At 44.8% G+C, this 27,462-nt stretch overlaps 1 protein-coding gene across 3 annotated transcripts in view; it reads right to left on the minus strand.

The window, feature by feature from the left end:
* The window catches only part of LOC120530097 (voltage-dependent L-type calcium channel subunit beta-2-like), a 250,777-nt gene that overhangs the window by 134,469 nt on the left and 88,846 nt on the right, over positions 1-27,462 (minus strand). Inside the window, exon 1 of one of the 3 annotated variants that reach the window (XM_039754265.1) lies at positions 24,991-25,621. The exons of the other annotated variants lie outside the window; for them this stretch is intronic. Within the exon in view, the coding sequence (XP_039610199.1) occupies positions 24,991-25,038 (48 nt within the window). The 5' untranslated portion in view covers positions 25,039-25,621. Of the gene's footprint in view, positions 1-24,990; positions 25,622-27,462 lie in introns of those variants that run through there. 3 annotated transcript variants of the gene reach the window in all.

The raw sequence follows: 27,462 nt of genomic DNA on the forward strand, positions 1-27,462 counted from the left end.
CCTGATTGTGATGTCGATTTCAATGGAGACATCTGACGTTTGTGCATTTGGGCTGCTGGGGACAAGAAGGGGCCAGCGGGAATCTAGAAAAGGAGCCAGCAAAGCAGCAAGAAGAGGAGTCTGTGTTTCTGTGTACCCGTCTGTCCCATCCCGTCTAACTTAACCCCTGTGGAATACTGTTGATCGTTTCCCAGAAGGATGAATGGAGTGCCCCGTGCCTGCCTGTCATTGTGAGTCGTGCTGGATTAGTCGTCAGGCATCTTCAGAGGGAGCGCTCCCGCAAATCTCACCCCTCGCCACTCGGGACTGCTGGTAGGATTTTTTATTATGTGACTTACGGAAAGCTGATCGCGGGATCGCCATCTTTCACTCCACACCACTCCTTCCGTTAGTTACTACTACATTGGGACGGATTCATGGACATTGTCGGGAGTGTTTGGCGTTATTGTTTTGTGTTGTATTTGTTATCGTCAAATGGGAAGGGGAAGGCTGTCTGGTTTTTTCGTTCTTTATATTTGATTTCCATTTAAGATATTGTAAAGTCCCAGCCTGGTTGAAGGCCCTTGGGAATGTCTGTTGGGTCCGATTGAGGGAGGGCAGAGTACAGCAAAGAGGACTGACAGCAGGGAAATGACTGACGCCGAAAGGGGGTCCGGTACCCGGAACCGAGGGGATGGAAGCAGTACTGGGGCTCTCGTTGGACCGGCAGAGATGGGAAAATGAAGCCTCGTGAAGCTTTGAGGTTTTCTTTCTATTCAAAGCGTTGAAGCCTCAGCCCCAGTATGAATAGCGACATCTGGTGGTTAACTGAGGTCAAGGCGAGCTCAGCACTCAGGAGAAAGGTCTGAGCGCGTCAATGCTGTCTTGCAGAGTGCGTGGTGTGAGTGACTCTACGAAAGAGCGTCACGATAATCGCAGCATTGTATGGCCGTCGACGGTGCTGGGCGTTCTGTGACTGATGCTTGGGGCGTTCTCTGATATGGAGGGCGTCTGATATGGTCTGACGTCAGAGGTATTGCAGTCTGCAGTTTCACTCTATTGGGCACTCACTGTTTCGGCCTCATGTCACCAGTAAAAGTCTGTGTCCAGTTTATTCTGCTAAGGTCCATTTATACGACTTAACTTTTGAACACCATTTTCCACTGTTAGTCGCCATCTGTCACCAAAGCTCTCCAAATCTGAGAATGATAGATAGATAGATAGATAGATAGATAGATAGATAGATAGATAGATAATGAAAAGCGCTATATAATAGATAGATAGATAGATAGATAGATAGATAGATAGATAGATATGATGAAAGGTGCTATATAATAGATAGATAGATAGATAGATAGATAGATAGATAGATATGAAAGGCGCTATATAATAGATAGATAGATAGATAGATAGATAGATAGATAGATAGATAGATAGGAAAGGCGCTATATAATAGATAGATAGATAGATAGATAGATAGATAGATAGATAGATAATGAAAGGCGCTATATAATAGATAGATAGATAGATAGATAGATAGATAGATAATGAAAGGCACTATATAATAGATAGATAGATAGATAGATAGATAGATATGATGAAAGGCGCTATATAATTAATAGATAGATAGATAGATAGATAGATAGATAGATAATGAAAGGCGCTATATAATAGATAGATAGATAGATAGATAGATAGATAGATATGAAAGGCTATATAATAGATGGATAGATAGATAGATAGATAGATAATGAAAGGCACTATATAATAGATAGATAGATAGATAGATAGATAGATAGATAGATGATGCATTTTATTATAGGCTTCTGTTAGGTGAAGCAAAGCTGGCCATTTTAAAAGTAGAAATAATAAGCAAGCGTGGATCTGAACCTACAGATATTTGTTTGATTTTTAAATTGAATGTTTATTCAAGAATAAGAGTAGAATATGTATTATAAACAGATGAATAGAATGGGGTGTTTGAAAATGTGTGGGGGGTGAAAGGGGTGCTGTGCTCAGTTGATGAAGGGGAGCTGAAAATGAACTTCTGATTTCACTGAGGTGGGCAAGAGAAAGAAAGCAATGGTGGGCATCAATACCACGTGCTTATTAATGTGCGGAGTAGGAGGAGTGTAAAGGGGGAGTAATGGTGGTCTTTGTGTTATAATGAATTATTTCTTTTTGATTTTCTTATTAATGTGAAATTTGTTTTCATCAGTTCGACTGTGTATATTATGTTGATGTTCTTATTTTTACAATAAAGATTATTTTAAAAACTAAAAAAAAAAAACTATTATAGGCTACCTGCTAATTTAGTGCCAAAAGCTGCCAATAAAGCACGCTGTGAAGCACTGATGACGTTCGAAACTTCAAATGTCACGGGTCACGTGACAGTGGGGTAGTGACACAAGCTCTGACACAGTGAGTTGACTCACTGCGTTTCCGATTGAGTGACACAAGCTTCGATGCTTCACTTTCATTTTCCCATCTCTAGGGAGAGGGTTTGAGAAGGAAGGTGTTGTTACATTTCGAAGATGAATAGAGACCCCTTATACCGTGAGAAATGAGTGCAGAATGAAGCCTGCAGAATGTTAACTAGGAAAAGAAAATCTGAACACATCACCCCAGTCTGAGTGTCACTACACTGGTTACCTGTGCCATTTTGAATTGACTTTAAAATACTGCTGATGGTTCATAAAGACTTCAATAATCTGCTCCATCCTCTGTCTCAGAATTTCTGTCACTTTGCACTCCAAATCGTAACCTTAGATCTTCAAATGAGGGTCTGCTTAGAATTCCAAGAAGAAGTGGTGAGGCGGGCGGCCTTCTGCTGTTTTTCACCTCAAATCTGGAATAGCTGACCAATAGAAATTCACCAGGCTGATACGGTGGAGCACTTTAAAAAACTGATAAAAACACATTACTTTAACATGGCCTTCTCAGAGCTTCATTTAAATTTAATCCTGATGCTCTGCATATTCAATTAATTATCATTATTATTCATGGTGGCTCCAAAATCTGTACTGACCCCTCCTCTTTCTTCTGTTCTTTTTCTGGTTTTCTGGGGTGGTGACCTGCGCCCTCACCACCTGATCAAAGCACCGTGATGTCCCTACATTGATGGATTAAAGGTCAGAAGTCCACATGACCATCATCATGAAATTCTTCCACATGAAGCCTGAAAACCCTGAGGACTGATTGTGAGGTCATTGATGTTAGGGGGACTGGGTGGTCTTGTGACCTCTGACCCCTGCAGATTTTATTTTATTTTTTTTCTTCAGCCATTTTTTTTTTCTGTCCTCCTGGCCATCGGACCTTACTTTTATTCTATGTTTATTAGTGTTCCCTAATTTTATTTTCTTATTTATTTTTGTCTTTTTTTCTTTTTCTTCATCCTGTAAGCACTTTGAGCTCATCACTTGCATGAAATCAAACAAATCACCAGGCCCAGATAATATTTATCCTCGTATTCTTAAGGAGGCTAGCGACACATGATTTTTAGGAAGTCACTGAGCACTGGAGAGACTCTGAAGGATTGGAAAATGACAAATATCATCACGTTATATAAAAAGGGTGACCGGGCAGAGCCAATCAGCTACAGGCCAGTAAGCTTAACGGGCATCACAGGAATATTAATGGAAGGGATTATTAAGGAGAAGATGGAGCAACAGCTGGCAAGGACAGGACAGTCAGTGTGGGGTCAGAAGAGGGAGGTCGTGTTTTACTAACAGCCTGGAATTCTATGAGGAGAAACAAAAGGAGACGACCAGAGAGGAGCAGATGAGATGATTGATGTGGACTTTCAGGAAGCATTTGATAAGGTGCCACATGAGAGGTGGGCATCAAACTAGAAGAAGTGGCAGTTCAGGGTGTGGGGTGTAGATGGGTGCAGAACTGGCACAGGAAGCAGAGGGCGATGGAGTGAGGAACCTCATCAGAACTGGCCGATGTTAAGAGTGGTGACCAGCAGGGGGCAGTGCTTGGCTTCGTACTATTTTAATATCTACAGTGGGATGCAAAAGTTTGGGCAACCTTGTTAATAGTCCTTATTTTCCTGTATAAATCGTTGGTTGTTACGATAAAAAATGTCAGTTAAATATAATCATATAGGAGACACACACGGTGATATTTGAGAAGTGAAATGAAGTTTATTGGATTTACAGAAAGTGTGCAATAATTGTTCAAACAAAATCAGGCAGGTGCATAAATTTGGGCACCACAAAAAGAAATGAAATCAATATTTAGTAGATCCGCCTTTTGCAGAAATTACAGCCTCTAAACGCTTCCTGTAGGTTCCAATGAGAGTCTGGATTGTGGTTGAAGGTATTTTGGACCATTCCTCTTTACAAAACATCTCGAGTTCATTCAGGTGTGATGGCTTCCGAGCATGGACAGCTCTCTTTAACTCACACCACAGATTTTCAATTCTATTCAGGTCTGGGGACTGAGATGGCCATTCCAGAACGTTGTACTTGTTCCTCTGCATGAATGCCTTAGTGGATTTTGAGCAGTGTTTGGTCGTTGTCTTGTTGAAAGATCCAGCCCTTTGTCACTGATTCCTGGACATTGGTCTCCAGAATCTGCTGATACTGAGTGGAATCCATGCGTCCCTCAACTTTGACAAGATTCCCAGTCCCTGCACTGGCCACACAGCCCCACAGCATGATGGAACCACCACCATATTTTACTGTAGGTAGCAGGTGTTTTCTTGGAATGCTGTGTTCTTTTTCCTCCATGCATAACGCCCTTGTTATGCCCAAATAACTCCATTTTAGTTTCATCAGTCCACAGCACCTTATTCCAAAATGAAGCTGGCTTGTCCAAATGTGCTTGAGCAGACCTCAAGCGGCTCTGTTTGTGCTTCCTCTTCATCACTCTCGCATACAGCATCTCCTTGTGTAAAGTGCGAATGGTTGAACGATGCACAGTGACTCCATCTGCTGCAAGATGATGTTGTAGGTCTTTGGTGCTGGTCTGTGGGTTGACTCTGACTGTTCTCACCATTCGTCGCTTCTGTCTATCCGAAATCTTTCTTGGTCTGCCACTTCGAGCCTTAACTTGAACTGAGCCTGTGGTCTTCCATTTCCTCAATATGTTCCTAACTGTGGAAACAGACAGCTTCAATCTCTGGGACAGCTTTCTGTATCCTTCCCTAAACCATGATGGTGAACAATCTTTGTCTTCAGGTCATTTGAGAGTTGTTTTGTGACCCCCGTGTTGCTACTCTTCAGAGAAAATTAAAGGAGGAGGGAAACTTACAATTGACCCCTTAAATACTCGGATTCACCTGTGTATGTAGGTCAGGGGTCACTGAGCTTACCAAGCCAATTGAGTTCCAATAATTAGTTCTAAAAGTTTGGAATCAATAAAATGACAACGGTGCCCAAATGTATACACCTGCCTGATTTTGTTTGAACAATTATTGCACACTTTCTGTAAATCCAATAAACTTCATTTCACTTCTCAAATATCACTGTGTGTGTCTCCTATATGATATATTTAACTGACATTTTTTATTGTAACAACCAACGATTTATACAGGAAAATAAGGACTATTAACAAGGTTGCCCAAACTTTTGCATCCCACTGTACAAATGATTTAGATAGGAATATAAGTAACAAGCTGGTTAAATTTGCAGATGATACCAAGATCGGTGGATCAGCAGATAATTTGGAATCTGTTATATCATCACAGAAGGACTTGGACAGCAGACAGGCTTGGGCAGATTTGTGGCAGATGAAATTTAATGTTCGTAAATGTAAAGAATTACACATAGGAAGTAAAAATGTGAGGTTTGAATACACAATGGGCGGTCGAAAAATTGAGAGACCACCTTAATGAGAAGGATTTAGGAGTCATAGTGGACTTGACACTATCAACTGCCAGCCAGTGTTCAGGAGCCATTAAGAAGGCTAACAGAAGGTCAGGTAATATAGCGCCTTGATGTGTGGAGTACAAGTCACAGGAGGTTCTGCTCAAGCTTTATAACACACTGGTGAGACATCATCTGGACTCCTGTGTGCAGGTTTGGTCTCCAGGCTACAAAAGGACATAGCAGCACTAGAAAAGGTCCAGAGAAGAGCGACTAGGCTGATTCCAGGGCTTCAGGGGATGAGTTATGAGGAAAGATTAAAAGAGCTGAGCCTTTACAGTTTAAACAAAAGGAGATTAAGAGGAGACCTGATTGAAGTGTTTAAAATGATGAAGTGAATTAGTCCAGTGGACAGAGACTTGTATTTTAAAATGAGGTCATCAAGAACACGGGGACACAGTTGGAAACTTGTGAAGGGTAAATTTCACACAAACATTAGGAAGTTTTTCTTTACACAAAGAACGACAGACACTTGGAATAAGCGACCAAGTAGTGTGGTGGACAGTAAGACGTTAGGGACTTTCAAAACTCGACTTGATGTTTTCTTGGAAGAAATAAGTGGAGAGGACTGGCGAGCTTTGTTGGGCTGAATGGCCTGTTCTCGTCTCGAGTGTCCTAATGTTCTAATTTTCTAATTTAAACGTGCTATAGAAATAAATTTTGGTTTTCTTTAACGGCGTCTCTCAGGGCCAAAAAAAAAATGTGAGATTTACAGCCAATTGTAAAGAGTTCAAGTTCAAAGTCGTTCATTTTTGTACTCCTCCAGTAAACTGTTCTGTGATCTCTGCTTCGCCCTTCTGATTTTCTCTTCTTTTCGAACCTGACGTGGAGGTCCCCACAATATTATTTATTCATTTATTTGATTTCCATTTAATATATTATTTATTCATTTATTTGATTTTGTGGATTCCCGTCCCTGTCTCTGAGTGTGTGTGGGTCGGCTCGAGGCTGTGTGTGTTCCTGGAATCCCCACCTGAAAAATACAGTAAATCCATCCATCCATATATTCTTAAAAAAAAATCCTGGAAAGGAAAAGCAGGGCGTCGAGACGTCATCTTCTCGGAAGACACTTAAAAGACCCGCGAGAGGCAAAGAAAATCAAATATGAGAGCACGGCCAGCAAACACCGAGTCGTGTAAAGGCACGTAGCACACACAGATCCTGTGCTCTCAGCACATATAAAGCGTATCAGCACAAGACGTCCTGATGAAGTGACAACAACTAAGCAAAGAAGAAAGAGCAGCGCGGAGAAATGAGACCCAAAAGCAGTGGAGAGAAGAAAAGGCAGATGAGAGATAAGAAAGCAGTGGAATTCGAGAGGCCCAAACGAACGATGGCGCGATACACAAACAGAGAAAGGTACAGAATATGAAAACAGTCAAATTCAAAAGTATTGCAGCGTCCCAGCCAGGTTGAAGCCTTTTGTGTAGTCAGTGACTGTTCGGTCCGATTGAGGGAAGGCGGAGCTGATAGCGGGGTATTGATTGATGCGTTAAGGGGGGGATGAGGGGTTGGAGAAGGTGCTAGAAAGTTGTGTTTGGGGTTACGAAGTCAGCGATTGTTCAAGTTAAACTTTGGTGACACTTTATTACGTCAGACGCTACAGTATCAAAAAAAAAAAAAAAGTTAGAAAAGATCGCATTAGCGCAAAACAAAAGGAAATGAATCATCAGGACCAGGTGTGATTGAAAAAAGAGCAGGACAAAGCGAGGTCAGAAATAAAAGGCAACGAGTGGACAAACAACGTCTTTTCGCCTTCGCATCATTCAATGCACAAACCGTAGATTTGCACAATGACAGACCATAAACTACGACAATCTGTGGTCCTGCAACAGTTAAAGCAACGACGAGTTGAAGTTCAAAGAGCGCACAATCCGGTCAGGTGTGTATTGATGATCACGGACAAGCGACGCGAATTTTAACAGGAAAAAAAGAAAGGTAAGTTAATATTCCGCACATTACACACCAGAGGAGATCGCCTTACGCCATCCGTATTAAAAATGTTAACAGTTTACCGTGAGAAGAGCTTTTGTTATGACATATTCACAAATCACAGGGACAAACATTACAAAAAGTCGGATTATTTATTAGAGAAACAGAAACAATATTCACTCACGGGCAGTTGTCATGATGTGTCTCCAAAAAACGGAATCAAAATTCGATGCGATCTTGAAGAAAAGGTAATTCCAAATATTGCTTTTAATGAAGCTTTAAAGTAAAAGTGCAAATAATTAAATTGAAACAATTCCAAAGAAAAAAAAAAGCTTTTAAAATTGTATATCCGAATAACCAAACACAGGGGTTGGCAAGCAAAGCAAGCAGGGGGCAGAACCCCCTAGTAAATCCATCCATCCATTTTCCAACCCGCTGAATCCTAACTACAGGGTCACGGGGGTCTGCTGGAGCCAATCCCAGCAAACACAGGGCGCAAGGCAGGAAACAAACCATGAGCAGAGTGCCAGCCCACTGCAGGGCACACACACACACCAAGCACCTAACCTGCATGTCTTTGGACTGTGGGAGGAAACCCACGCAGAAAGCCCGGGTTCGGGTCTCCTTACTGCGAAGCAGCAGCGCTACCCACTGCGCCACCGTATCTGTGTGTGTTACATCTTGCCTGAAGAAGGGGCCTGATTTGCCTCAAAAGCTTGCATATTGTAATCCTTTTAGTTAGCCAATAAAGGGGGTTATTTTTCTTGACTTCTCACTATATACTTGTACAGAGAGAGAGAGAGTGAGAGACGCAAATAACTACTTAACAACATGAAATGCAACATAGTACGGAAGCGTATTAGGGCCACGACATAATAAAAAATATGCTCACTATCATGTTATAACGTGAAAATATTACATTATAACGTGAAAACATCACGTTAAAACGAGAAATCGTATCACGTTAAAACGTGATACTATTTCACGTAATTACGTGATAAAGTTTCATGTTATAACGTGAAACTTTTTTGGTTATCCAGTGAGGAGTGCACGTCTGCAAATGAAACGGTCAGATGGCTCATTTACACGACTTGATCAAATTCTACTTTATGCTTGGGGTCAGACATGGAGAGATTCTGCTCCTGCTGACTAAGGTGGATGGTTTTGTAATAAGTATGCGTACACTGAGAAGAATTTTAAAAGACATGGGGCTTTACAGAAGAAAGAATCAGTCCGATATTTTGGAGGTAGCATCATTTCTCATTGACCAGCTGGAAGGGCACGGAAGGCTCCATGGATACAAGCTACACCATCTCAGCTGCATTCAAGCTGGGCATGTTGTGACCCAAACCACGGTGAGGCATTTAATAAAGTTTCTAGACCCCGTGGTGTTGAGCAAAGACGGAGGAATCGACTGATGCGACGCGTGTACATTAATCCTGGACCTAATTTTATGTGGCATGTTGACTCTTATGACAAACTAAAGCCGTTTGGAATATGTATAAATGGAGCGATTGATGGTTTTTCAAGGCTCATGATATGGCTTCATGCTTATTCAACAAACAGCGATCCCAAGATCATCGCTGGTTATTTCATAGCAGAAGTGGAAATGAGGATAGGGACAGCTGCCATTCTTTCTTCTGTAAAGCCCCATGTCTTTTAAAATTCTTCTCAGTGTACGCATACTTATTACAAAACCATCCACCTTAGTCAGCAGGAGCAGAATCTCTCCATGTCTGACCCCAAGCATAAAGTAGAATTTGATCAAGTCGTGTAAATGAGCCATCTGACCGTTTCATTTGCAGACGTGCACTCCTCACTGGATAACCAAAAAAGTTTCACGTTATAACAAGAAACTTTATCACGTAATTGCGTGAAATAGTATCACGTTTTAACGTGATACTATTTGTCGTTTTAACGTGATGTTTTCACGTTATAATCTTATATTTTCACGTTATCACATGATACGATTTCTCGTTTTAACGTGATGTTTTCACGTTATAATGTAATATTTTCACGTTATAACGTGATAGTGAGCATATTTTTTTTATTATGTCGTGGCAGTAATACGCTTCCGCAACAAAGAGATAATGAAATGTATCAAGAAATCTATTTTTGTCGCTCTAAGCGGACGAGATGAGAGCGTTCTGGACGGGCTGCCTGACCATCGCAAAGCGCGACCACCACTAGCGGACGCTAATCGAGAAATCCAAGGCCAAGGATCCAAGGCCAAGGTCCCGTTAAAACACTCGCGCGCACATTGTGGTCTTTGAAACCCAACAAGTCAGATGCTCTCATCTCACCCTTTTTAAAGCGCAAAAAAAGTAAAAAATCTTTTAACACATCGTCCAGGAGAAAAAAAAAACAATACCTCCTAAAAACTGAAATGAATAAAACGACTGTGAAAAATAATATTTAGTTATAAAGATGGAATGATAAAAATAGCAAACGGGGTCAGGACCAGCAAAGACTCTTAAAAGCTTAACGGAGAAATGGAATTGAATTGCGGAGCGAGGCGCGCAGGCGCAGCGCTGGGTGCTGCTGGCTTCACGGCGACATTCCCCGAAGAGCAGCCAGGTATCCCCAATGCCGTGTCGCGCTTACTTACCCAGGAGACGTTCTTGGTCTTAGGAGGTTTGAGCATGGTAACCAACGCAGTGGATGTTTGCTGCCCGCAGCCCCCCGGCAGACTCAAAGGTTCCGCACTCACGTTTGCCAGACTGGCACAGCAGGCACCTGCTCGGGGGTCATGTGCTGGCTGACTCTCGTGCAGATCCTGATGGAAACTCCGTCAAATCCTTTCAGAGAGATATGAAGTTTAGGTAAACTCCCGATCATGTCAGTTTAAGACGCAACATAACAAAAGATAAACCAAAACCAACGTGAAGTCGCTGGCCTTGCTGCGCTGCCCGCCACCGCTCGAGCTGTCACATGATGGATGGTCCAGTCACACCGAACTTGAGAGCCCAGCAGGCCGCCTGCCCACTGTGCCCTGTGCGGCTGGCTCCTCACGCACGTTTATTCCCAGTCTGTCGCCACATGGCACCTGTTGTCACCGCACCTCTGCGTAACCTGACAACAAGATGAATGAGCGGCCTCGACAGCCTCGCGCTCGCTCGCTCTCTGCCTTCCTGGACCCTCGTCTTCCCTCATGCCAATCTAGATTAGCAGGTCCCATCCAGGGCTCAATTTTGCGGCGATCGCTCGTGATTAGTGGGACTTGATTGAAATCGGATTATGGAGAAGAGAAGGCCTGGACACGTGCGGCTGTGCTCCTCCTCTGCCCCTCGTCCGCGAACACAGCGCTGGGACGGCTGGGGGCGGACAAGTAAAGCAGATTAACAAAGTGAACAGGCCCCGATGACATAAATGGATTAATGAATTGTGGGCTAAAGTGTCACTTTCAGGGTCGAGTAGTGCAGGGAAAGCCTGACGGGAATGAAAGGAGGATAAAAAAAAAACTAAACAGCAGTATAGGGCGAGAAGGCGGCGGCGGCGGCTGCAACGGCACAGGGCGCTCCGTTTGCTATAGCAAGATGGTGACCTGGTGACTTTCATTATGTAACATTCTTAAATCCCGCTCAGGACTGCAGGAGCCTAGAAGGTAGGAAAGAATCCAGAACAGGACGCCTGTCCCACTCAGCTACACATCCACAAAGCAGGGAGAAGTAACTTGACCTGCGCCTTTGTGGGAGGAAAAGACACACAGAAACTGAGAGAACATGCAAACTGCACAAGGGTGACATTTGGCTGTGGCTTTCTAACCTAGGATAGTGCATCTGTGTGGTGGTGGCACTCCACTCTAGGTGGGACCCTATTTGGGATCACCAGGGACTGAGGCGTAGTCTAATTGCATGGGACACAAGGCCATCATGGGCCACATCACTATCTATCTATTATATAGTGCCTTTCACATCCATCTATCTATTATATAGTGCCTTTCACATCTATCTATCTATTATATAGTGTATTTCATTCTATTTATTATATAGTGCATTTCTATCTATCTATTATATAGTGCCTTTCACTCTATCTATCTATGTATCTATCTATTATATAGTGCCTTTCACTCTATCTAAAAGTAAAAACCCGATTAACCCCGTGTAACCCCACACGCAGTTATCATATAAATATTTTAGATTTTCTCATCCCCAGTGTCCTCCTCATTAATGTTCATAATAAATACAACTAAGGCCCAGTCAGCCCCAATTCCCAGTGTTCTTCACAAAGTATCACTTGCTATAAAAACTTCAATTTTACAATTTTCCAAATGTTTCTTTATCTATCTATCTATCTACCTATTTATTATACAGTGTGTTTCATTCTATCTATCTATTATCTATCTATTATATAACGCCTTTCACTCTATCTATCTATCTATTGTGGTATATGGCGGCTGTTTAACCCGGCCAATACCCCCAAGCCACCAGATGGAGCCCTCCCTGCAACATGGAGGTACATCGAATTCCAGCAGGGCATCATGGACCTTGTTTTATATTCACACAGGGATGCTGCAGGGAGGCTCAGGGACTTGTATTTTCCGTATAGCTCGGAAGTACTTCCCAGTCAAGGGGACAGAAGGAATGACGTACTTCCGGGCTGAAGAAAAGGCGTTCTCATCTGACCCAGAAATGCTGTGAAATCACATGGACTGAGGGATAGAAGCACTTCCGGGCCATGGACTATAAAAGGACTGTGGGAAACCCCAGCAGGAAGAGCCAAGTTGGGAGGAAGGGTGACTGAGCTGCTGGAGGATTGGATTACTGTATTGATTTTTATTGTTATTATTGGAAGTATTGTGGAGGTGGAGGTGCTTTGTGCACTTTATTATAAAAATAAATGTATTATTGGGACTTTTATCTGGTGTCTGACATGTTGTCTAAGGGTTCAGGGGTATTATATAGTGCCTTTCTATCTGTCTATCTATCTATTGCTGCTTCACCACCTGAGGCTACAGGTCCACCACGCCCTCGACCCTCTGCAGTTCGCATACCAGGAGAAGGTGGGAGCGGAGGATGCCATCATCTACATGCTACACTGATCCCTCTCCCACTTGGACAGAGGCAGTGGTGCTGTAAGAATTATGTTTCTGGACTTCTCTAGCGCCTTCAACACCATCCAACCTCTGCTCCTTAGGGACAAGCTGACAGAGATGGGAGTAGATCATACCTGGTGCCATGGATCGTGGACTATCTTACAGACAGACCTCAGTATATGCGTCCTTGGAACTGCAGGTCTGACATTGTGGTCAGCAGCACAGGAGCGGTACAGGGGACTGGACTTTCTCCGGTCCTGTTCAGTAAACATACATTGGACTTCCAATACAACTCGGAGTCCTGCCACATGCAAAAGTTCACTGACGACACTGCTATGGTGGGCTGCATCAGGAGTGGGCAGGAGGAGGAGTATAGGAACCTAATCAAGGACTTTGTTAAATGGTGCGACTCAAACCACCTACAACTGAACACCAGCAAGACCAATCAGCTGGTGGTGGATTTTAGGAGGCCCAGGCCCCTCATGGACCCCGTGATCATCAGAGGTGACTGTGTGCAGACCTATAAATACCTGGGAGTGCAGCTGGATGATAAACTGGACTGGACTGCCAATACTGATGGTCTGTGCAAGAGAGGACAGAGCTGACTATACTTCATTAGAAGGTTGGCGTCCTTCAACATCTACAATAAGATGCTGCAGATGTTCTATCAGACAGTTGTGGTGGCGCCATCTTCTACACAGTGGTGTGCTGGGAGGCAGCATAAAGAAGAGGGACAAATTGGTGAGGAAGGCAGGCTCTATTGTGGGCACGGAGCTGGACAGTTTGACATCCGTGGCAGAGCGGCGGCGCTGAGCAGACTCCTGTCAATCATGGAGAATCCACTGAACAGGATCATCTCCAGACAGAGGAGCAGCTTCAGTGACAGACTGCTGTCACCATCCTGCTCCACTGACAGACTGAGGAGACCCCACACTATGTGACTCGGGGGTAAACATTAACATTATACAAAGTTATTGTCTGTTATACCTGCATTGTTATCACTCTTTAATTTAATATTGTTATTATCAGTAAACTGCTGCTGGAGTATGGGAATTTACCTTGGGAATAAGATAGATAGATAGATAGATAGATAGATAGATAGATAGATAGATACTTTATATCTATCTATCTATGATTTAGTTTCTTTCAGATCCCTATTTCTATGTATTGCTGCTGTGCACATTCATTTCCCATGATACAGCTGGAGACTGATCACCAGTGCCCTGATCTGCTTGCTGTCACCCAGCACAATAGTGACAATGACACCTTTTCTTTCTAATGCACATTTTTGTACCCAAGATGGAGCTCAAAGTGCGGTTGCAAGGCGTCACAGAACTAGAGACATGAAATAGGATTTGTTCCTTTGCACTTTTCATCCCCGACTCTTGGGCTCGTCAGGCACAAGCGCCCCCGTTGAAACAGTCTGTCTGTGGCAGGCGGGCCGTGATTAGCGCTGGAGACCTTGGCCCATCATGGCTGTGTGGAGTTGTCATGTTCTCTTTGTGATGCGCCTGCTTTCTCTGACATCATGGAGATATCTGTCAGGTCGGTTAGCCTGTGGCTCCGATGTGGCTTAGTGTCAGTGAGGATGGTTGTGTTCTATGGTGGACTGGGGTCCCTCTCCCTCCCACTTTTGATTGGTGTGTGTATATAACATGAAAAGCATCGCCAGTGATCGTCATGTCTGTCTGTTGGTCTGTTTGTCTGTCTGTCTGTTTACATGAAGCCTCCTTTCCCATGGTGCACCAGTTTTACTGAGACTTGGCACACTTGGCACACTTTACTGGAGGCAATGACACAAGTGCAGTCACAGGATGGGGCGGGGCCAGTGTGTAGGCGGGGCCAGCTGACTGAGCATTACCTTAAATGGAAGGTATGGCGTTAGATGTGGGTTTATTATTTCAATGCACGTCGATTTATTCATCATTCATCATTTATTCATCACCGTCCCCAACTGTCCCTGAATTCTAACAGTCAGTTGCTGCCTCCATCCCTTGTGATGTTGCAGAAACACACAAATGGCGAAAAGGTGAGGCTTTCAAAAAACCCCCCAAAAGGCAGGCCTGAATCCTAATTGACCTGCCACAAGAAAATGGGAGGCCTAAGGCCTGACTAGGCCTTAAAATGGAGATAAGACTTTAAATATTTTTAAAAAATGAATAACCAGGAGTCTCATAAAAAAGCAAAGTAAATTGTTCCCGGGGAGAAACCGTAAAAACTCCAGCTAGGTATAGAAACAAGTCCAGAATAATCTGTATAAAATGAAAGGGCTATTAACAAAGAGATAAATAAAGAACAAGAAAAGGTAAGCTTCAGCAAACAAAGTCCCCACAAACACCACCCAGAAACCAGAATCCTTCAAAAGAGCAAACAAATAAATAAATAAAAAAGCAGAAAAATCCAACAATTATAACAATTCACAACACTCACAAGAACGACCAAAGCACCTTTTGGGACTGCAATTCCCATGAGCCTTTATCAGACAGGGGGCAGTCCCTCAAAAGAGATTGACAGGTAGCCCCACCTCTTTAGGAACCACCCTCAAAACACAAGCAGCATAAAAACGTTTAAAGGAGCAGCTCATAAATATTGTCAACCATATCAGTGCCCACAGCGCGCCCCTTAATCCTCTAGGTGACAAGGCAGCCACTTAATGTCACCTAATGGACTGCCTGGCTCAGAGCAGAATTCATGAAGGCATAAATGTCCAAGAGGGTTGCCCTTTTCATGCCAGCTTTTAAACAAGTGGATTGAGATCAGAGTCAAAGGTGAAGTGACGGCCACTTTAACAGGACTGGCACCACTCAGCACTAAATTAATGAAATCCGTACTTTTAAGAAACCATTGAAAACATGAAAAACCGAGTGGAAAAAAGAGAAACGTTATAAACAAACAAAAAAAAAATCAAAATTCATCTTTAAAAAGCCTGAAATGATTTGATTTGTGGAGCCCCTTGTGATGGTGTACCCCGTTAAGGGCTGTAGTGACTGTACCGACAGTGGGCTCTGCCAAAGATGCTATATGAAACACAGGGTGACGTATTCTGCCTCCAAACACAACACTCCGGCACTTGGCCTTCTGTTTATTAGTGCTTGGGTTATCCCCATCCCACATGCCGGGCTCGTGCCAGTCAGTTAGTCCTGACCCATCCAGCTGTGGTGCCATCACAATAACAAATCACGGGTGGCCTTGGTTTGCAACACTGTCTTCAGGCCCATTCATCTTTTCCTTTCACAGAGGACAGCATTTCATTTGTATTTTATTATTACTTAATTTAATCTCCGATGCCAACTGTGTGTGCCATACTTCCACGAAGGCCACAAGCTAAAACCGGAAGTGAAATGAATTGATTGATACTTTCCTGATTGTGCCCTGCCATTACCCTGTGATGCTGCCAGCTGTCAATCTGTCCATTTTCTGCCCTGCATGCCCAAATCTGGGGTGCTGCCAATCAGTGGCGCTACATAAATGAATGAGTGAGTGAACTGGGCATGCTGGGTGACCACGGAATCAAACATGTTAATGTGGACAGAGTTTTGAAAGTAGGCCTGATTGTGGAGCTGGCATCATGGCCGGGTCTAAAGAGTCTCGGCTTGAAAAGCCACACTATACCTAAGAGAATGTTCTCAGTGGGCACAAGAAGTTGGCAAGGAGGAAGGCAACTGGTGAGCTCATTGGTGTTGACCACTCAATTCAATGAAACAACCCGTCTTCATACCTTGTGCTTTATCAGGGCTCTGGAGTGGCAACACCTGGCAGGTTGGTTGGACATGCAGGTGAAGCAACACCAGACTCTGTACGTGGGACAAGATGATGCCCACTGCTCCTGTCTGTCTATCATATAGCGCCTTTCATATTGATCATGGCAGTGAGCTTCAGCGGGTTGCACATGGGTCGGATGTGCAGGTGAGAGCTTCTCTGTACTGCAGCGTCAGTGTGGAGCTGCCATGGCGAGGTATACTAAATGGGTGCCCTCAGTGAGGACTGGCACTGTGTTGGCTCCACACCAAGTATATTCAGTAAAAAGTTGATCAGCATTTTTAAAGATTCCGAGTTGTGGGTTCAAATCCCAGGCCTGACGCTGAGTCTGCATGTTCTCCTGGTTCCATGTGCGATTTTTGTATTCCATAAAAGTTAGATTGGCATACGTGGTGAACTGAAATCCAGCAGTGCCAGGTTAGACTCTAATCCAGTTTGGGATGGGCTTCTTGTGACCCTGCCTTGGATTCTGAAGGTGGATGGATGAAGCTCTCCATGTTGCTTTTTCATGTCCTCCTTGGGCTCAGAGGCCCCTACTTGATGTCTGAGACCCTCACATTTGAGAGTTTCAGGGTTCTAACTACGCTGCTTTGGGCTGCGGTGCGGACATCGGTGACAAGCCCAGGATTATCTCCGTCTTTTTCCAGCCAGTGGATTATGACAGTTTAAAGATGTGTCTGACCAAGGGGATGACAAAATAATGAATATTAAAAAAAAAGGAGGATTTTGTTTTGTCCGCCTGTCTGGCCGCGTGCACACGTGTCATCTGGGCATCTGGCGAGGGGCAAACGAAATTCTGCGTATTATCACAGAGCCCAAGGGCACGGCACGGCTTAGGACCGGCCAGCTGCTCCCAAATCCACAGAAACCCGCACTGCTGCAGCTGCCATGAGCGTCTCACACACACACACCAGCCTGCAGCCAGCTTTGGTGCCAGCTGTTGTAAGCAATGTTTTATATAGCGCCTTTCACATGGCACTTAACATGGATGGGTCAGTCTGGCGGATGCTGAATGAGACTAGAAAATGGAGGGGAAAGGCTGAGGACATGAAGTGGACAGGCAGCTGAAGGGAGTCCACCATCCTGCAGTTACGCCTGCCCTAACACAGTCCTGTCTGTCCCAGAACTATGGTGCCATCTTGTGCAGTAGGGGTACCTGAGAACGACCAAAGGGGTTGGTGGGGTGCTCTCCATAAAAAACGCACACACGTGACTGAAGAACCCTGTGAGATGCCACCTGCAGCGAGTGACCCCCAGACAGCACAAGGTGTTCAGACATGTAGGGTCATACAGGAGCTGCGCCCACCACAGACAAACACCTTCCATTAAAAGTGACTCAGTGGTTAGCTCTGCCCACTCACAGGTCCGGAAGTGGAAGATCAAATTCCAGCCCAGGCAAGTTCTCCTGGTTCCATGTGGTCTTTAGTATACTAAGATCATACCCGGACATGCCCCCCTGACAGGCCGGTGGGTTGGGGGCTCGCACTCTTAGAGCACATTCAGTAAGGAGTGGCGCAGTGGATTGGTGGTTAGCACTGAAGCCCCCAACCTTCAGAGCTGTGGGTTCAAATCCCAGTCATGACATGTTCTCCTGGTTCCCATGTGGAATTTTTATATTCCAGAAAGGGAGCTGGTATCCATTCATGCCAAGGTAGACTCTATAAATCTATGACCCTAACGTTTCCTTGTGCCCATTGAGTAAAGGGTTGCATGGTGGAGCAGTGCTTAACGCTGCCAGCTCACATCTCTAGAGTCTCAGCTTTGTTTTCCAGAGCCTTATCCCACCCATAATTCTGAAGGACACTCAAGCTGTTCAGACCCAAGACATCCAGATGGCACTGGACAACCCAAGATTTGAGTGGGGTGCTGGTGCTAAGCAGAAACCAGTCCTGGATCGGGGTCTCGGCCCATCACTGGGCCCACTTGAAACTGCAAGTTAACCTAAAACTGATGAGGACCACAAGGATAATGTGCTAACGGGCACAGGATTGGAACCTGGGCCACCGAGTCTGTGACAGGCCAATGCTGAACTGGGTACCTTGGAGAAAAGTGGGAAGTTAAAGGTCTGGAGACAGAGAGGGAGAAAAAGAGAGAGTAGCCTGTGGTACTTGGGAAGTGGGAAAGTGAGGAAGACCACCCAATGGACAGTTGGGGAATAAGAGCTGCTGTGATGGTGCATTGGAATCAGAAATGAAACGGGACAGGAGTGGCATGAAGTGCCAGCCAGAATCTGGGAAGACACGCGGCATGAGGTCAATGCTGTAGCACGCTAATGCACTCCGAGGGCTCCCTCTGGTGGCCAAATCGTATTCTTGTCTGTAGCTTCAAAAATCAAAGAAAAAAAAACAAAACAAAACCTTCAAAGGGCAGATCAGGAACAATACACAAAGACAAAGACAATACACAACGTCTGGTAAAGATTCAAAGCGCATCTCCCACGCCCAGTCCTATCAAAAGACATGGCGGGGGACTTTGGTCCATTTGCAAAAAATATCTCAAAGGATAAAGCCAGAAGATATTGGAATATGATGAATTGTGTTAAAAACAACATTGCATTGATATCAAGAAGGATATATGTTAGGCCTACTATGTGTAACATAAACGGGTGAATATTGAAATGTCCGCTGCTGTGCTGACGCAGATGTAGGACCCGTCCTTTGTGTCACGTGCTTTGAGAGGGTCCCCAACGCACAGCCTGACGTCACAATCGGGCCAGTTGATGCATGAGAGGGTCGAATGTCAGCGCCTGACCCACACGAGTGACGCGCCCCTTGTGTTATTGTAGGCCACCACAGCACCAGCCTGAGTGTCCCCTGACGTGTCCCCTGACACAACCATTGACAGCTGCTGCACTATGAACAGAGCTTAGGAGCCTAAAGTCTCTCCTGGCCTTCCACTTGATCACAGTCACAGAGTTACTTGCACCACCATGAACCTTCAGGTGACCAAATTCACCAGCCATATCATGGCAGTTCAGCCATACAGTGCCACATCATGCATTGGTTTTACTGTCCATGTCACGTCTGATGACTAATTCACGTTGTCCTCACTATCGTTTGACCCAACTAATGGTTCAGCTTCATTTTGTTCTGAAACTGCTTTTACAACTTCACGTTGACACGCCATTGTGTGTTTCGGCTGAAGGCCCCACCCCACTCATGAATATTGATGAGCTATCTTAGAGCGGTAAAACGCATTGAAATACTGTATTCAGAAGTTTTTGCAGCATGATGTCATTATGTCCACTAGATGGCAGATGAATACTGCCTGGAGTGTTATTTGGGGGTTCATATTGTAAAAGCAGATCAGTACGCGTCAATCATAAAAACATTTGAATTGGCATAGAGAGATGCCGGTTTATTAAAATGGGTTTGACGCTACAATGGTAAGTCCGTCTGTTTTACTGCATCTAGGAATCTCTTTTTGCTGGATATGCCTTTCATGCGTCTTTCTTAGTGCTTCTTGTTGCCCATCTTCATTGGACATTCCAAGCCCCGTTGTATGCCGGATGTATGCCGCATGGTTTACGGTCTTAAACTGGCCACATTGCCGCTCACTTGTGGATGCCAGACAAGATTATGACCAGGTAACGCCATGTGTGCCAAATGGATGTCTTATCACCTTAGAAATATACAGAGAGAGAGCCAAAGTGACACCTGGGATTAATGCCAAGGAGGTTAAAGGATGTGCGCTTCTTCCATGCCCTACCATTCAAACATCTCACCTCACTGAGTCTGATGCCAAGCACTCTGCTCACCCTACTGGGCGCACACCTGCCTGTGACGGGCTTTAGAAACTTCACTTCACTGGGTCAGGACCAGAGGCAGTGACGCTTTCATAGGTGGGCACAGATTGTCCGAGGGGGCAGGACCACCCTGGAAAAGACCTGGGCGGCATGGTGGAAGCGGCCTCTGAAGAAGCCAAAGGTTCTTAGTATGGCCACTCGCCAGCAATCAGTGCAAAGCGGCTAATTTCGCTCCTCCGTCTCTCGCACCCACGGGTTGTTATAATATTTTCTGTCAAATTACTTTTACTGCGCTGAGTAATTCAATTATTCATTGGGGTTTTTTTTTCAGGGACACCCCGCATTTTTCATTTTCAGGCTTTAACTAGGGTGACCCAGAACCTAAATGTCCCACCATGGGATTAACCGTAGAGCCACTCTTTTTTGACATTGGTAGGGTTCTACCAGAATCGTCCTTCATTGGTGCAGACCTCTCTGACGTTCACGCGAGTTTCGTTCACTAATCACATCTGCTCTTCTTTTACAAAGGAATAGAGGGACGCGCACATTCACGCCCCAAAAGGACAAGTGTAAGGCAACAGAGCTGATCACCACGCCACCGTGTCACCCTCTGCCTTCTTTATGCGCTCACATTCAGTGCAGCCCGCCCTTGTGTGCCGTTCACAGCTCATTTCTTATTTACGAGTCTCACGTGACGAATGACAGCCAAGTCAAAGTCGCGCATCTTCGTGCGGTGGACAAGGATTTCTGATGGCTTTTTTTTTTTTCATTTCAGAAACTGAGCCATTAAACCTACACGTCATTCTCTGTAATCTCCATCACATCTGCATTTGACTTTGCTCGTCCTGCATCTGTTAACAGGATTAGACTCTTTAAATGAGATCTCGGGGCAGACGCGGCACAAGGAGAAGGATGCGGTGGGATGAAATGATGCAGCACGGTGGCCGCTTGTCTTCCGAGTCTGAGGACGGTGCGCCTCTTGGGCTCGGTCATCATGGGATAAACTTGTTGGATACAATCAGCGGGTGGTCTTCACGAATAATCGGTATACTTGGTGGGTCTGTTTTAGATAAAGGTGTCCAAATGTCGGTGTTGTGTGACAAAATTATAACACAATGGACAAAAGTGAACAGTATATCTGCCAACCCCGATCATCAGCAATCTCCTTTCACACAGGCAAAAACAAACATACATAAATATATGTTTAAATATAAACGCCGTGATATGAACAACTAAATTCAACATTAAACAGTAAAAAAACTCTGAAAACTGCCTCAAGGGTGCTAGTGAGGCACTTGAAGGTACCAACAGCAGCAGTGACAGCTCCGCACTGCCTTCCTCTTGCTGGCGCTTTACACGAGAATAGTGCCAATCATCACTCTGGGGGCGGGGTCAGCCAAATTTCAAAGGGAGACGCTGGAAGGAGCGGAGCCACATGCCAGACTCTTAGGCTGTAGGACTGTCCCTGTATCCCAGCACAGGACCGGACAGGAATTAGTGTTGTTGTATCTATTTCAGTTATATAGTGCCTTTCACATCTAACAATCTATCTATCTATCTTATATAGTGTCTTTCACATCTATCTAACAGTGTCTTTCACTATCTATCTATCTTAAATAATGCCTTTCACATCTATCCATCTATCTATCTATTATATAGTGCCTTTCACATCTATCTATCTATCATATAGTGCCTTTCACATCTATCTATCTATCTTAAATAATGCCTTTCACATCTATCTATCATCTATCTTATATAGTGTCATTCACATCTATCTATCTTATATAGTGCCTTTCACATCTATTTATCTATCATATAGTGTCATTCACATCTATCTATCTATCTTATATAGTGCCTTTCACATCTATCTATCTGTTATACAGTATTTCTTATGTGTCAATTAATTATGAAGTGCTTTAGCTATCATGAGAACATTAGAAAGAGTTTGACAAGAACAGGCATTTCAGCCTAAGAAAGATCACCAAGCCGGTTCACTTAATTCCTCCCAAATAACAACAAATCGACTTTTGAAGGTCCATAAAGTCCTCCTGTCCATCACACTAGTTGGTCACTTACTCCAAGTGTCTATGGTTCTCTAAATGAAGAAAAACTTTCTAACATTCCATCTGTGTCCCTGTGTTCTTGATGAACTCCTCATTTTAAAGTCACCATCTCAATCCACTGGACTAATTCCCTTCATAATTTTAAACACTTCATCTGGTCTTATCTTCATCTCCTGTAAAGGCTCCTTTCATCTTTATTTATAACACAACTCCTTGTAGCCCTGGAATCAGCCTCTAGTCACTCTTCTCTGGACATTTTCTAGTGCTGCTGTATCTTTTGTAGCCTGGACAATAGTGCATGTGTCTCTGTGATGTCTCATTTAATATTATTTGTCATATAGTGTTTTTGTTTGTAATGCACCATTTGTTGAAATGACAAAATGGAATACATTTTATTACTACTAATGTTTGTGTTGCGCCATCTGTTGGAGTGAGACAGCACTTACCCTTTTATTTCCATTTCAATTATTTTTGTACAACACTGCTTTAGCTATCATGAGAACAGGTGCAGAGTACTGTGAATAATTGTCAGGCATTTCAGCCTAGTTTATACTCACTACTAAATGCAGTTCTAATTCATCCCAAAAATAACAGATTTGGTAAAACACCATACAAGGCCCTGCTCTCCATCACACTACTTGGTCACTTACTCCACTTATTCTTAATCATTTATTGTTAAAAGGAAACCAACAATCTGTGCCCATTATGTAACTGATTAACTACGTCCAGCTGACAACAGAGGAGATTACAATTGTTAAAGAGAAATTCAAAAGCAAAGTCACAGTCTGGAGACCTCAGCCAAACGGCTGCCAACCCTGCTCTCCCTTTCATTAAGCAGCAGCCCCAGCACTGCCCCCTGCTGGACACCAGTCTTAACTTTACCCAGTTCTGATGGGCACCATCACCCTCTGCTTCCTGCATCTGAGTCAATTTTGCCCCATCGACACACAACACCCTGAAGTGCCGCTTCTTTAAGTTTGATGCCCAACCTCTCGTGTGGCACCTCATCCAATGCTTTCTGAAGGTCCCAATAAATCACATCATCATCACCACTCTGATTGTATCCTCACAGATGTGCAGCATGAATCATGACCTCCCTCGTGTGGCCCCGTGTCCCCTCTATGCCAGCATTTCTCGTGACCCGAGTTTTCATAACAGTTTTAATCGCACCCCCATAACGTTGTTTTGAAAGGAGCCCATTAATGCTGCTGCCTCGCAGTTAGGAGACCCGTCTGGGTTCGCTTCCCGGGTCCTCCCTGCGTGGAGTCTGCATGTTCTCCCTGTGTCTTGTCTGCGTGGGTTTCCTCCCACAGTCCAAAGACATGCAGGTTAGGGGCATTGGCGATCCTAAATTGTCCCTAGTGTGTGCTTGCTGTGTGTGTTTGTGCCCTGCGGTGGGCGGGTGCCCTGCCCGGGGTTTGTTTCCTGCCTGTGTTGGCTGGGATTGGCTCCAGCAGACCCCGTGACCCTGTGTTAGGATATAGCAGGTTGGATAATGGATGGATGGATATTTTTTTAAACCTACTTATTGACATTTATTTATTTTTCTAGTATCAGAATGCAGTTGAAGTTCATTTGTTTTGGTTTCAATAGATGTATTTTTCATATTTTTGATTCTTGTTTTCTTTTTTCACATCTTTGCGCCCCCTTTTTTGTTACTTTGCAACCCGCTAGGGGGGCCCGTCCCACAGTTTGAGAACCACTGCTCTATGCTAACACTCCTCTTCTAGTCATGTGCTGCTCAGTCTTCCATTAATTAGTAACCTGTGATGTGTGTTAAGTTCACTGGCCTGTGGTCATTTGGATCTGATCAATCATATTTTTTTATACTATTTTATAATATTGGTCATCTTCCAGATCTTAGGAATCCCCAACTTTGTGCAGTGACTTTCTAAAAATAGGGTTTATATCCACACTCACAAACCTCCTTAAACGTTTCAGGTCCTGGTGACGTGTTAGATGGCGGTCTATTGCTGTATTTGATAGCGTTATCTGTCACGCATTGCCCTTCCTGTCTGTCAGCCGTGGGACAGCTGACTTCTGATTCCTTGATGTGCGCTCTTCACTCTGAAGAATCCCACGCAAAAGAACAAGCGGCGTGCGCGCGGATCTCAGTCAGCTGTCTGGTGTGCTTGTGGCGTTTGGCATACAATCGAAAGAACGCATTCGAGTCTGCAGTGCCTAATGATAATAAAGCCGCCGGGGTCTAAGTATGGCTTTCGCGACGATAACACAATTAGCGCCATGCACCTCTGTTTAATGCAATGACAACGTGACACAAGCCAGAAGAGAAAGTTATGCAGCAAGTGTGGCGCTTCTGCCAGCCTGATGCGGGAGTCTGCGCAACTAACTAACGAACGCACACACACGCGCGCACACACACACACACACATTCTCTCTCTCTGTCTCTCTCACTCGCTGTTTTACTCACACACGTGCGCGCGCCCGCGCTCCCTCGCGCACTCTCGCCCGGCTCCCAAGCCTATCGATCCGTTTTCTCCTTCCAATGCCTAACGGAATGTGCGGCCGTGTCCTTGGTAAAGATTCCTCATCCGTCCGCCAGCACGCAGCCACTTCCAAAGTAGAGAAATGAAAATCACTCACGTAGGAAACCCGTACTCTCCGCCGGTGCCCCAGGCCACAGCACTGCATCAAGAGCGCAACAAGGTGCTGTCGGCAGGCGGCTCAGGGACTGCTGGAGTCGCTGACCATGTCCACCCGGCATGGAGCGAGGAGAAAGAAAAAGGACGGCAAGGCTCCGGTCTAGTCTGGTGGGCGGCAGGTGGTCCCGAGACGAGCAGGTAGCGGCGTCTCCTCGAGCCCGTCTAGCATCTTGCCAACGCGGTCTCCCCGGAGCCGTGCCACATCTCAAGCGCTGCAGTAGACGTGCCTGTCGTCTTGGCTGCGGAGCCCCCCTCGTGCCCGGGTACCGCGTTGTGGCGGGGTTGAGCCGGAGGCGGGCGGCGATGTGTCCCTTTTACCTGCGCGGTTCGTGCCCGCTCATCACGGTCGTCGCGTTCTCCGCGAATGAGAAAGGCGACGCTGGCGGGGAACTTCAAGTGCGCGCTACGGCGTGCATCCTTAATCAGCTGCGGCGGCGGTGGCGGCGGCGACGGCCAGGACGTGAATGGACGTCCATTTAAAGAGCGGCCTGAAAACGCCGGCAAGACATCAATCTTGAAAAGCCGCGCCGTGCCATTAGCGGCTCCTGCAAATATTTAGAAGGAAAATTCCATCAGCGGGCGCTTCAATGTCAGGCGAGCAGCAGCGCTACTGCTTCAGGATGCCAGGCTGGTAGTGGGGTCATTTGAACTCCAGTGCATTAAGATTTAGAAAATTAATAATAATAATAATAATAATAATAATAATAATAATAATAATAATAATAACTTCCTTGTACACTATAAGTGTTGGCACAGCGCCACCTTATGCATTTATTGTCTGGCGTTAGAATACTTATGTGAGTGCTGCCCTGGTGGAGTTCATCCATTTTCTTTGTGACAGCATAGATTTTCTTCCCACATCTCCGAAGCTGTGCATATGAAGTTGAACTGGTGTTTCTAACTTGGCCCCAAGTAGTTATGTGTGAGAGTGAGCACTGGGGTGGGCAGATGCCCCATCCAGGGTTGTCTCCTGTTTTGTGCCCAGTGCTTCTGAGTGAGATCCTAAACTGGTTCAAGCTAACCTGAGAATGGTATCATAGCGACTCCACCCGTGACAAAACAGGCAGGTGAGACTCCACGGGGGAGACCTTAGACGTTTACATGCTGAAGGAGTTTAAAAGTACATGCAATGAAAAGTATGGTCATTTGGACCAAGCGCGGACCAAGTTGGGCATGAAGGGTCGTGAGGACAGCAAATTCCCTTTGAAGAGCAGACAAAAACTGGTAATTGAACAGCTGATCGTGTCTGAGTGTCAATCATCCCACCGCTGCCACCAGTGTAACAACCTTAGGTACAGCAGAGGAAGGACTAAAACCCAAGAAAAAGCAGGAGTCTAATGGCGCTTGAAAGGACCGTTGGTTGTCTCTGTAAGAAAGGACGCAGATGAGCCGCTGCTGTTAGCCTCAGAAGATGCTGATTGTCCTCTTAAAAGAGGGTCACTGTCCTCGTGATCCTGCTTCTTGTTGGTAGATGTCCCTTTAATACAACAAAGCAATTCTGCTTTTGGCCATTGATGCGGATAGGTAGTTATGATTAGTAGCAAATTTAAAATACCTTGAAAAATGTTTTATTCACGTTTATTACATTACCAAGCACCAACTCCAGGAGTCCAGCAGCCATCTCAGTGTGTCGCCTCCCGCTCTGTTCCCTTCCCAGAGGAGGTCCACAAGGCGGCCTAACCTCAACCAGATTAACCCTACAGCAGACCAAAATGTGCTTTAAAAAATCAAACTTAAAAAAAAAAAAACACTCAAGGGAGGGGATTACCATCAACTGTCAACCCGCGGCTTGTACAGAGAAAGACATTGAAGAGACTTTATCAAAGGAGGTTTAATTTAAGGGAATACAAGAAAATAGTTCAAAGGAGCAAAACTAAATAGACAAATAAATAAATAAAAATTATTTCCCCAAACAGGTAACCTGAAACAAAGTATCCATCCATTTTCCAACCCACTGTATCCTAACTATGGGGATCTGATGGAGCCAATCCCAGGATGCAAAGCAGGCAACAAACCCTGGGCAGGATGCCAGCCCACCACAGGGCACACACACTAGGGACAATTTAGGATCGCCAATGCATCTAACCTGCATGTCTTTGGACTGTGGAAGGAAACCCACGCAGACACAGGGAGAACTTGCAGACTCCACACAGGGAGGACCCAGGAAGCGAACCTGGGTCTCTTAACTGTGAGGCAGCAGCACTACCCACTGCGCCACCGTGCCACCCCAAAACAAACTAAATCCCCAAAACAAAAGTGAAATTAAAATTCCAGTAAGTATAAAGAAAAAAAAAAAAAACAAAACAGCTGACAGTCAAAATCAAAGAAAATACTAAAGTCACAACTCAAAGCTCAGCACATTCAAAATGAACCACCTGGACTTCAGTTCCCAGCCTGCCTTTATACGGTTGGG

The sequence above is a fragment of the Polypterus senegalus genome, chromosome 5, assembly GCF_016835505.1.
Source record: "Polypterus senegalus isolate Bchr_013 chromosome 5, ASM1683550v1, whole genome shotgun sequence".
NCBI lineage: Eukaryota > Metazoa > Chordata > Cladistia > Polypteriformes > Polypteridae > Polypterus > Polypterus senegalus.